Source organism: Parus major, chromosome 9 (genome assembly GCF_001522545.3).
Source record: "Parus major isolate Abel chromosome 9, Parus_major1.1, whole genome shotgun sequence".
In the NCBI taxonomy this organism is placed as follows: Eukaryota; Metazoa; Chordata; class Aves; order Passeriformes; family Paridae; genus Parus; species Parus major.
This window is the reverse complement of record NC_031778.1, coordinates 9,496,807-9,509,590: the sequence shown is the minus strand read 5'-3', so window position 1 is coordinate 9,509,590 and position 12,784 is coordinate 9,496,807. Positions and strand designations below refer to the sequence as shown.

Here is a 12,784-nt window from a genome sequence, read left to right as displayed (position 1 = left end):
ATCCCTTCCCTTCTCAGGATATTCTTTCCATTTTTTGCATTGTCTACACGTCCTTGCACAAGTAACTTTCTTTGAGTTTGCAGATTTTTCTGCAGAGATCCTTGATTTTCAGATCAGTGATTTAAAAGGCCATCCTCAAGCATGTTGCATACAATACAGTTCTGGTGGTTTGTCTTCCTTATTTTTGTGCTGAACTCTTGATAATCATTTTAGGTTGTGCCTTTTTCTTTCTGCTGCACGAAGTTAGACTGTAGCACCACATAGCCACTCACTCACTCACCACATCCCACCTCACCATGGGGTGGGAGGAGAGCCAAGAAAATAAAATAGAACTCATGTTCAGCTAAGAATGGTTTTATAATTGAAACAAAGTAGTAATAATAATGCAAGTACTACTACTACTACTACTAATTGTAATAAAACGGAGAGAAGGAGATAAAACTCAAGTGAGACAAGTGATGACAATACAATTGCTCAGCCCCTGCTGACCAATGCCAAACTGGTCCCCAATGCACCATCAGCCTCCTCTTTCCAAGAATTTTCCCCAGGCCATATACTGGGCATGACGATCTATGGTGTGAAATTGCCCTTTGGCCAGTTCAGGGCACCTGTCCCAACCATGCTTCCTCCCAGCTTTTTGTGCAGCTCCTCACTGGCACACCATGGGACTGTCTGTGACTTGAAGAGTAAACACTGCTGAGCAACAACCTAACCATCAGCATGTTATCTGTATCTGTAATATAAAGTATCAGCATTATAAATTCTCATACTGAGTCCAGAACAGCCCTGAAGCAGCTGATAAGAAGGAAAACCCCCGTTCATCACAGCATCCTATGCAGGAATATATCTAGGAACAAAGCTGGCATGCAGAGACCCAGCTTGGGTATTTACATTCAAGTGCTAAACTTGGAGTGTGGTCTAGGTCAGAGAGAGTGAGTGTCTTTCTGAGGGCACTCTACCCCCTGTGTTTCAAACAGATAGCTCTTTTTATTTTGTATGCACAGGCAGTGGACAAGAGCATTAGCACTGGAAAGGGGGAAAAAAAAAAGCCAAAATGGAAATGGATCTTTTATTTAGTCAAAATATTTTTATTTGTCTGTATTTAGCAGAATCAAGCCCCCATTGTTTGCTCATTATTCCCGATTTCTCACGTGTCCATTCTTTCAGTACAATATATTAACAGTTTGCACCTCACCAGCACTTTCCAGTTAAGGCTCCTAAAGCATTTACAGACATCAGTTAACTAATCCTCACAACAACCAATAGCAATAGGGAAGTAAAATGATCTGCAGCTGCAGTGAGAAGTTAACATCAACTTTTTCCAAGTTTTTCTTTGATTTCCAGTCTCTAGCTTGTATTATGCCAGGCTTGATGAACATGTGTCCCTGCAGTTGTATTTCATGCTTTTGAAAGACTCAGTTTGAGCACTCAAAATCTAGAGCTATTTATCAACATCCTTCTTTAGTAACTTGTTGAAGGCCACACAAAAAGTGAGCAGTGGAATCCAAAACTGGGAACAAGGCATAACTTCCAGTTAGATGCTATACTATGAGACAAAATTCTCTGTAACTTACCTTTGGACTCTAAAGCCACAATCCCTTCTCCTTACACATTATTCTCTACTGGACACACTTCCAGCAGACTTCAGCCTCAGGTACTCACATTTGCATTTTACTAGCAAGTTTTCCATGAGAGTCTCCACAGTCATCAATTCTATGTTATTACAATGCCTTTGGATGACTGCAATGAGCCTTAATGAAGAAAAGAAACCACTAGCACCCCAACCTACCAAGCAACAGGCGTGGTCTTTATCTTTGAGTGTTTAAAGCAAACTTCAGAGTTTATGGAAAAGTCTAGTACGTGATTGTTTTAAGGAAGATAACCTCAACTCCAGACTTGACTCAAATTAAAGACTAAATATTAACTTGACATTAATACCTTCTTATCAGTAGTGCATCTGCAAAGAGATTCTTCATAAAACCCTGTAAATTCACAATTATGCCTTGCAAACAGAATTACTGTGACTGTTCAAGCAAACAGTAATTTTAAAATATCCATTCAATTAATGTAAATGGTACCTTCACATTAGCTCCATTGTAAGAAACTAGCATGGAACACCAACAAAACCTTTCCTTAGTTAGGTTAACACTGAAAATTCAAACAGTCTCACAAACACAATGCAAGTATTTTAACAGAAACAATATAAAATTTCACTGGCTTAAAAAAAAACATCTAAATGAGAAATCCTGATTATTTCACTGAATTGCTAGACCCTACATTTAAAATGGTGCATTTACAGAACTATTCAGAGAATTAGGCTTCTTCTGTAATGCTAAATACTGAAATTCTGATAAATTGTGCAAGTATTAAAAAATATTAACATTTTAAATGTCAACATTACAATTTTAAATAGCCTTGCAAGTGCAATGTTATAAATATTAAAAAAACTCAGAGCTACAATTTTTTATAATTTATATGAGCAAATGAAAGTGCTCTTCAAGTATTTATGTTCATTTACAGCTGGATTCTCTTGTATATAAGTCAGTGCTTAGATGGAACAATTTAAATATCAGTCTTTTTAAAAATTCTGGATGCATACATTTATCTGGATGGAATAAATGGTTTCATTTGCAGATATGCATGCTAAATATTTAAATACAGAATACCATTTGTGATAAATATTTAAATATTAAATACTGTAAAATGGAAATATTGATTTTGTTAAGAATCACATCCTGATGGGTGTGTGATAACCTGATAATGCCATGTGAGCCCTTGAGCCATACAGTAATTGTTAATTCTAACAAAATCCCAAATTATATGGTAAATATTTTTTCTTCAGGAGAGATGAAAGCATGCGATCCTAACAGAGACCCAATACTGCCAACTTTGAAGAACTCAAAGACCACATGATCAGTGTCAAAAGCCATGGAATCTAAAAAAAGCTTTCCAACACTTTCACTTAGTCAGCCCTTAGCCACAGTCACTCTGGAGTACACAGCCAGTGCCTGTCACCACTGTCCTGCCTGCCCAGAGCCTGCTGTTGCTCCCTCTCTGGCCATTCAAGCACCATTATCATCACAGTGATACAAAAAGCTTTGTATTCCTGGCTGCCAACCAGAGGAAGGGTGAGGTACATGGGGAGATATTTGTTTATTAGACAAGAAAACCAAACCAAACAACTCTTAATGAATGGTTATATAGTTAAAAGTGCACTGAAAATATTTCCTATTGAACCCTATCTCATAAGTGCCAGACTGTCATCTGAAATGATATCCACTTGGAACACTGAACATATGTAAGCTGATACAGGAGCATTTAGTTTGTCTTGCCATTTGAAAAGCACATGACACAAGGCAGCATTAACATCTTTCATTAAAGATCTGGTGATGCCTTAGTTTTATGGTGAAGATGCAGCTCAGAAATGACAAGGTTCAGCAGATGCCCCTGCAGATGCCATTGTAAGCTTCCTCCAACAAAGTGCTTTGTCATTTGCCAAAGACAAAAGTCAAACTGTTGCCCTACCTCACCACAGTGCTGCACTGGCAGTTTATAATTTTCTTTCCACATGCAGCTGGACTTTAATAAATTATAGCTCTTCAGAGTTAGGCAATTTGTAATAAATCAGAGTTTCATGTTCTGTGAAGAGTGGCCACTGTTTAGATTGGTCTCTTCATGCAGACCTGACAACGACTGATGATATTTTCTAGTTGTCCTGCTTTCAAAGTCTGTGGCACAGGTCTCCTAGAAGAAAAAACCCAAACATTCAAATTTTTTCTTTAAGAAACAGGGAGAGACAATGAGAATTTGGTTATGGAATTACTGACAACAACATTGAAATTCTTGGCTCAAACATCTGTGTGCTACAGAATGACCCCACGCCTAACCAAGAGGGGTGCCTAACCTGAAGGGAATTACAAAGGAAGCCCCCACAGGTTTTGCAGACATTTATTGTCTCCTTGGGCACTGGGATGCAGGGAAGTACAGTTTACCTGAACATTCTTCTTGGATTTAATGATGCCAACCAGAAACTGTAGGAATTTGTATAGTAGTTGCACGTCCCCCTGCCATGGCACTCTATGAATGGGACGGCCCGAAATTCTTCCAGACAAGATCCAGGAGATGCCAATGCTTGGCCAGAAGCTTCTGAGCCAGCACTTGTGTACTGTAACCACCAAAACATTTTGATGAGAACTTGTCCGTCAGCTTTTAGTAAACTGCAGCAAAACACCCCAGTGCTCTCTTTAAAACGTACCATATGTTCTGTGGTAGATCTTGGACAAAATAAAATGAACACAGATTCATTTGATAAAACTTAAAATGAAGCACAGAAGCCTTCTGAAAAGTCAAGTAGTTATGGCATTTCTTAAGTCCCTGCAAAGGGCTTTTTCAGGATGATGAAATGCATGAAACTAAACAGTACAAAGCTGGCTTCTGTCCAGTTGAGTACAATAGTAACTACATTATAAATAAACCAAATTGGTGAGGGTGTGTTTTCATATTTTTTGTTGCATTGATCACTTCTCCAAACACAAAAAGCAGAATAGGCATTTTCGTTCTCTGATGTTGGTAAATGCTTTTAGAAGTAGCTCTAAAATAACTTAAAACAGATTAAAATTGTCTAGAAAATACCATCTTTGGTATTTTCTAGCTTTTAGTATTTGGTAGCTTTGCTAATATTGGAAACAAATTGTTTTAACCAAATGCTAAAAAATTCTCTCATTTTTTTCCCCAAGTTTATTGTTCTTACTACTTGGGTCCAAATTGCAGAAGAAACGAAAATTTCCCTCTAGACCTAAAAGGACTTCACATTATGCAAAAAAGAGGGGTTTAAAATTCTTCTACATTCATTTCCTGACATCCCTATAACATCCCTCAAACATGGGTAATAAAGATGAAATGCTACATGCCCTATTATAAATACACTGTTAGTCCTGTAAGCAGTTCTCAATTTGCAGTTACATTATGAACTTTCTTCACTCATATCTAATTATGGCATCAAAATTGCTGAGGCAACCTTTTGTAGATAGTGTTCTGCATTTATTTTGATTTAGCTTTCTGTACAGTTCAGCCCCAAACCTGATTTTTAAGAGAACTTCCTGACATGGAGGTTGGTCACTTATTCTACATTTTTGTGTTCAGGACCAGTTTAAGCATTCCATTCCACAAACCTGTTTCTTAAATCTTAGCATAACATGTAAAAGTGGATGCATGCAGTTATTTTTGTCAGACTAAAGTCCTTTAGTACTACTCTCATCTTTTCTGCTTTTCCTCCTGCCACCTATTTTTTGTGAACAGATCAGAATAGCTGTTTCTATACTTCTGGAATTGAATAAGAATGAATAGAATTAATTTCTACTTCTTGGCAGAGGCAAAAGAAAAATAAAAATTAACAGTTATTAAGAAACATATGAGTTATTAACAGCTGAAAACACCAATGAAAATGGGAGGACATAAAAGGAATAATTTAAGTTGCTATATCCTTACCATAACAAAAGAAAAACCCTTCCAGAGAGACATCCAGCCATCTGGACATGCAGGAACTACAGTTGTTTGGCTGTGAACCGCTATTACCATTGCAGCTCCTTCACAGACAACACACCTGTGAATGAAAGCACATACATTCAGTGCAGACATGAGAGAAAACATGGAAGCAGAACTTCTGCCTTCTAGGATAGTAGCCACCTCATGGCATAGCATACCTTGCTGTAAATGCTACTACTCACACAGGTTTCTGTGTTGAATGAGGGCTAAGTGAATTGAAAGTAACCCATATACCGTACTAGTAGAGACTGCAAAGCAATTGCAAGGTAACACCACATTAAAATTGTTCTAAGATGGAAAGTAATTCCAGAACATTTGAGTTCCTTAATTTTGCCTTTTTCATGTGCTCACTACTTTATATTGTTCTGGTTTAGTTCTTTTGTACTTCTGTACCTTTATTTGCTAAGATTAGAAAAAGTAATCTTTATTTCCTAAGTGAGGAAACTGAAGGTGAGCTACTGGATTGCAGTAACTGGGTAGGGCAGGACAGAAGAGTGCAAAGCCTGCCTTCCCACCTTGGATTTTGCTGCTCTAGGTCCTGCTATTAGAACTTTTCTCTTAAATTACTCTTCATCCTTCTCAGCTATTCTAAGCAACTAGAAAGGGTCACACTTGCAGAAGGGTGTTTCATAGCCGAGAACCTTCAGCTCAGTTTACAATGTTCTTCACCAATTACAGTAAATATATCATCCAGAATTGAAAGCAGAATTTGATTTGTGCTATGATTCTTAATAACAAAGCTGTCTTTATTTAATTTTTGTCTGTCTCTAATATCCATAATGATAGGGTCTTAAGAAAACAATCCCTGCAATCAGTAGGACATTTTGTTATGTTGACTCTGCAGTAGTAGGCCCTGTGGTGGGACCCTAGCTTTATTCTAACTTTTCTTGAGATTATCACTGAATATTTGACATGCTTAACTGAGTAATCAAAAACCAGGCTGTTGAAGTCAGTGTTTGTACTGGCTGAGACAGCCAGGTCTTGCCTAAGATTTGCCACTTAAAACAATTTATGATGCCTCTGTGGCTCCAGGGTAGAAGACCTAAAATTCTTATCCTCTTACCTGCTTATCTGGGGCTCTAGTGCCCTGCCAGAAATGGGTGCCATGTCTGGTGGCATCACCACTGCAGTGGACAGCCAGTAGGAGTAGTCATTGCGAGAAGCAAAGCTACAAACATCATTTGGGCTACAGAACAAGAATGGCATGGTGCTGAACCTCTGCAAGCAGCTACCAGCTGTTCCTGGGAGACAAAAGAGGAGAGGTTTGCAACAGATAGGAGATTAAATTTAGTGCAGTGACCAGAAGAGACACATGATGGCATCCAATCTACTATAGGGAAAATTAAAACAGTTGGTGACTATCAGAAGTGTCTGTACAGTAAAATTATCTGAAAGCAAAATGCTTCTGGTTTATACATAAATATCTATATAATAAACATGGACTAGAAACTAAATCTGTTAAAATAATACAATCTTCTTGAATGGTATTAGTCCTTGACACAGTGCCAGGGATTCAGCTGCCTAAACTAAAGTTTCTGGTGACATTGTTTACACCCTAAGCATCCCACTTAGGCTCCAAAACCGACAAGATTCTCCTTCACATCCTGTGATGCTACTGTCAACCCTGTGCAAATCTTGTGAAGGTTATACTAGACATCTACCCATAAGTAACTGAATTTCCCCTCAAAAAGCTCAACAAAGGAATACAGGAGTGCAGGAAAGAAAGCTGTCTTTTAAACCATGATTCCTGAATTGATTCCAGGCCGCTCTGGAGACAAATGGTTGAAACCAATGTTTATCTCAGACACTTACTGTAAATTTGGTTTCATGACAACCTAGTATTACTGGATTCTAAGAAAACAATCTGAAATGTTACCAATACAGTACCAAGATCTTGTCCATGTGCTCGTTCATTTCCTTGTACAAAAAGCAGCGAATAGCCAACATAGATTTGGGATGTCCCGTGTGGACACAAAGGAATCTTTGTTGTCTGACTATGCCGGGTAAAGATAAATCCTTTTCTTGTTGGACCAGCAATGATAGTACCTGGTGATCCAGGTAACCCCTGCAGACCTGGAAAGCCAATCAATCCAGGTGGTCCTGTGGAGGGGAAATAAATATTATAGTATTTAGTATTATAATTTTTTTTTTAATTTTTAATTTATTTTAAATTAGGGAAACTGCTTGAAAACTAACAAAAAAATCACCAATAACAACTTAAAAACTGGTAGTATTTGTTGCAGATATACGAACTTCTTCAGACCTAGTTCAGGCAGCTTTACACTGCATAGCTTCATGGAACAGTGAAGTATCTTAAAAAACCATGGCTATTTTTACCAAAAAAGCTTGAAGTAAAAACATTTTGTGATGCCTAAATGAAAATGTTTGGTTCCATTTTGATGTAATAAAAATGCACCCTGTTACCTAGGGATTTGCACTAGTGACAAATGCAAGTGTCAAGTGACTAAACAGAAATGATTAATAGCAGAAAAACACAGTCAAGGCATATTTCTGTAAATTATTATTTCAATTGTGAACATGCATCTGTTAAAAGCTAAGAATGTGCTTACATGTGTCCCTAAAGCTACTGTGAATGTTCTTTGTTACAGAATCTCAATGTAAGAGGAAGGATTTACAGAAATCAGCAGTACAGTTTATCTGTAAATTCAGTAGTACCAGTGAAACAGAGATTCTGCTTTCCTGTACCTCTTTGTCCTGGAAATCCCCTGTCCCCTTTTGGACCAGGCAATCCTGGATGACCTGGATGACCAAAACGTCCTGGTAGACCTTTTACTCCTTTAGGTCCTAAATTGCAATCAACAAAAAAGGCAACAAAAAAGAGGCATATAGCAGTAATTATTCTAGCATTTAATAACTGGTAAAGAATAAAGTTAAAATCCCCATAGAAATCTAGCTGTGTTAGAATAAAAGTATGAACTTAATAAATTTTCAAACTATCTATAGTACTACTTCATCATCTTTCTGATCAGGAAGATTACAAGGAAATATTGAATGTACTGCAGAAGAATGCCTTCAGCAGGCCTGCCCCCCTTGAAGCACTCCCTGCCTGGGTGCAAAGCTGTGATACTGGGAAGGGTAGCCAGACACCCACTGCATATTCACATCACCCTACCTTCTCCTTCCTTCCCCACTCCTCACAGCTGCGGCAGGCTTCACTTCTGGTGCCAGTGGAGAAGAAGCCTCCTTCCCACCCCCAGGCTAGGACAAACACAATCACACTGGAGCACATCTAGAATATTTCTATTACAGGTGGTAAAATTCCTTCCTCCCCAACAATGACAAACATCCTGAGAATGGTTCTGGTTGTATGAAAATGGGGATGTTTTCATCCACTATATTCCTTAGGCTTATGTTGATGGATGCACTCACTGCAAGGGTGGAGAGGAGATGGAATGGGAGAGTTAAGAAATATTAGGGTGTTAACAAGGTACAAAGAGCTATTTTTAAATATGGTGAGTTTTTTCTTAAAGACATGTTAATTATCTATGCAGAAGTTTTTCCACCAAACCAAAATGTTCTACTAAGCAGCACACACAGACATGCATAAAGGTAAAAACATAAATCACCTTGTACTCCAGGTAACCCTTGAATTCCTTGATCACCTGGTGTTCCTGGGATTCCTGGCAGTCCTGGAGGACCCTTGCTTCCTGGGATGGAGAATATTTTTCCAGAGACTCCAGGTGGCCCTAGAAGCAAAAATACAACGAAAATCTATTTCTGTACATTAAGAGAAAGCAAACAAACTATGAAACAAACCAAAGAAATCAACCTAAGTAAGCTGGTATTGTAAGGAGAAAGGTTGGTTACCATGCTGGCCCTTTGGTCCCCTTGGCCCTTCTGCACCATGTGGTCCTGGGGGTCCTTGATTACCCTTTTCTCCTAAAAGAGAAGATTGAAGATACATGTCTGGTTTAAAATGTGAAAGCAACTGTCAGAGTTTCAGAGGCTTGTTGAAAAGTCCTGCACAACCCATGCAAAGTTCCCAAAGGGTAACGCAGCCTATAGACTCATTTGAAATGGGAAAGTGGGTTTCTTCACCTCTGCTGCAAATGTATCATTTATAGGTCAAGTGCACTCAGTTTATCAGATGATACTGTCATACCTATCTATATGAAGGTTGGTCCCTAAACCTAATTTGAATTCTCAATTTAAGACTATGTAGTCCTTTCTATCTTACATGTTTGTGTCACTGGATTTGCAGCCTTCATGTAGAGTTCAGCTCCCTTTAACCCTACTGTCAGTTATGCTGAAGGCTTTAAGAGAGTTGTAGAGTTTTTGATGAGAAATTTGGTGGTTCTTTTCACTGTGCACAATATGAGGTTACATTCAGACTATGGTCCACAGTTCTGCTTGAAACAAAAAAAATAACTAAAAAGTAATACCACATTGGGAAATTTGACATGTGAAATGAGAGCCTGTTGTTTAAGAAAGATTACTGTCTGTGTGTTGCCAGTTTGCCAATTAGAACAAACTTAAAATGCACAATAGTTAGTATGGATTACTAACAGGTGGGTTAAACAGGTAATGACAATTCTGTGTGACTCTAAATCGTGCAATTGAAAAATGAGAATACTGGAGGAACGCAGGCCTACATCATATTTAAATCACTAGAAAATTGTCTAAATTAAAAGGATTTTTAGCCAGCTACTGATTCAACTTACCCTCAGGAATATGAAATTAATGAATCCAATACATTTAACAGTTCATCTTCTGATAAACTGTAAATTAGATTATAACTGGGACTATGTTTACAGTGAACAGAGGACCCAGTGCTGTAATTATAATTAAATGCTCTTGAGTTCTGTAGCTAAGAGGTTGTTGAAAAGTCACATTTTCTAGCAGTGGTGGGATATTTCCAATTGGCAGACTCAATGCCAAAATCATTACAGCTCATCACTCACCAAGGACAAACTTGTTTTGAATTTGCCTGAAATGGAGGTGGTTTATGTGTCAGGCCTTCCTCACCTGAATGCCAGTTTGGACACACCCAGAGCATGTACCTCAGTGAAAACTCTCTTAGTGAATACTTTCATTTAGACCTGATTTACACCCTAATTTTCATGGCAAAACCTCATGTCTCTAGATCCTCTCATACACAAATACTGTCATAACTCAACATGTAAATGACTGTATTTGGTACACAGGAGTGTACATAATAAATATATGAATACCTTTTACACCTGGGAATCCAAGAAATCCAGGGTGCCCTCTAGCACCAGGATAGCCTGATTGACCTTCTATTCCCTGCAAAACAGAGAAAATCAGTAATAATCAGGAGCAGTATCTTCACACAATGAAATACATTTTATTTTCGCTCAGAATATTCAAAGCACTATGCTCACAGACTATGCTGCAACTAGAACTATCTTCTCCACTTTTAAGCATGTTAGAAATAGTCATATTATTGTTCATATTATGCTGTAATACAGAACAGCCAAGGAAATGACATACCAGGAATGAAAAAATCCAATTCTTATTGATCCAGTTAAGTCTATAAAACCTGATTCTATCCATTTTTTTATTTCCTCTATTACAAAGTGTTTTTGTGAAAATGTGTGAGGGGATGCTTGTTTGGGTTGGTTGGTTGTTTTGAGATTTTGGAGTGTTTTTTCATGGTAAGAGCAGACTATCAATGAGAAGAGAAGCAATATTCCTTCCACTAACTTTGGGACCAGGAGGGCCAGTGTCGCCAGCTGGGCCCCTTGGCCCTGGTATTCCATCTGCCCCTTGGACACCTTTGCTTCCTTTCACGCTGAAAGTGGAAAGACCAGGAAGGCCTGGAAAACCAGGAGCACCTATACAAAAACATCAGAATAAGTGAAGACTACTGCCAGTAGCTTTTCACATAGATTACACACAACACAGTACAACATTCAATGGCTCCATAATGATACTCATGTTTATCACCTCTATGATTTCCAAGGATATATAAACACTTTTTTTTTAAAAAATCAACAATTTTTTCCTTAGCCTGATAATTTAACCTTTAATTCCAGATCAGAACTTAACAGTACTCTTTAACACAACAGGTTTTTTATATTCTCCAGCTGTAGTTAAGTTTGGAATCACAGAATCCTTTACCTTGGAAAAGACCTTTAAGATCATCGAATCCAACTGTAAATCTAACACTGCCATGTCCTCACTAAAACATGTCCCTAAGTGCCACTCATGCTATCTCACTTTATTAAAGTTGGATCTCAGCTACTCTACAGACCACATGGGAGGAAAGCAAGATAATGCAATCAGGTGGAATCAAAAGCTTAGTTATTTTAATTTAAATACCACTGCACAGATCATGTTGTTTGCAATGGTAATACTGCATTAATTGCTAAAGGGACCTGTTTAATTATGAAACTCTCTCGGGGAAATACCTCTTTCAACCTTGAATTCTGAACAGGCTGATTTCTTTCAATTATTGGAATATCCTCTCAGACAAATAAGGAGTTCCAACAACACACCTGGTCTTCCACGTGCACCAGGAATACCTCTGTTTCCTTTCTGGCCAGTAATTGCCATGCCTGTGGCACCCTGAAATCCAGGTAACCCCACTAAGCCAGGAGGTCCAATGGGTCCTCGATCTCCTTGATGACCTTTCACACCTGGAGGCCCAGGAAAACCAGGCAGTCCCATGTCCCCTTTGATTCCTGCAAAGAGTAAGTATTACATGTGGGGAAGGCTGTCAAGACAGGGAGGTGATGCGACAACTCCAAATATGCATTTCCTATATGGCAGAGGTGGAATTCAGCTCTTGTTTTTAGTACAGAGAAGTTCCCAAAGCCACTTTGCTGCCCTAAAGCAAAATAGTTGTGAGAATACAGGACTCATAGCAAAGTACATACTACTTTTTTAGATTACGAAACCCTCTACAAATTAAAAAAAAATCTGACTGCTTCAGAGATTGCTCATCCCAAGGAATAAACTTGAGAGAATAGACAGACCAGAGAAGGGAATATTTATTGATGAATAAGTAGAAGAAATGCTTCTTTGTTCATCTGAACTAACAAAACCTTTTAAACTAAATCCCAGGTGGACGCATCAATATGAAAGCAACAAAATGAGAGACTATTCCAAAAGAATGTTGTTCTGAAGTTGATCTTAGAGAGCTTTAATTTTACTTTTTTAAAGTAAAGCAAATCAATACCAGCACTAGAAATACAGTGTAAAACCTAAAAAATGGAAGAGTCACTTCTGTTTATCAATATAAAAGGGAAGATGAACA

General features: G+C 38.2%; 1 protein-coding gene across 1 annotated transcript in view; it reads right to left on the bottom strand.

Annotated features, from left to right (window-relative positions):
• Positions 1-2,224: 2,224 nt before the first annotated feature.
• Positions 2,225-12,784, bottom strand: part of COL4A3 (collagen type IV alpha 3 chain) — a 57,943-nt gene continuing 47,383 nt past the window's right edge. Inside the window, exons 42-52 of the mRNA XM_015637532.2 lie at positions 12,024-12,209; positions 11,230-11,360; positions 10,737-10,809; positions 9,373-9,444; positions 9,132-9,251; positions 8,251-8,349; positions 7,432-7,644; positions 6,608-6,785; positions 5,488-5,602; positions 3,993-4,165; positions 2,225-3,744 (exon numbers count right to left, since the gene is read on the bottom strand). Coding sequence (XP_015493018.1) covers positions 3,660-3,744; positions 3,993-4,165; positions 5,488-5,602; positions 6,608-6,785; positions 7,432-7,644; positions 8,251-8,349; positions 9,132-9,251; positions 9,373-9,444; positions 10,737-10,809; positions 11,230-11,360; positions 12,024-12,209 — 1,445 coding nt within the window. The 3' untranslated portion in view covers positions 2,225-3,659. The remainder of the gene's footprint in view (positions 3,745-3,992; positions 4,166-5,487; positions 5,603-6,607; positions 6,786-7,431; positions 7,645-8,250; positions 8,350-9,131; positions 9,252-9,372; positions 9,445-10,736; positions 10,810-11,229; positions 11,361-12,023; positions 12,210-12,784) is intronic.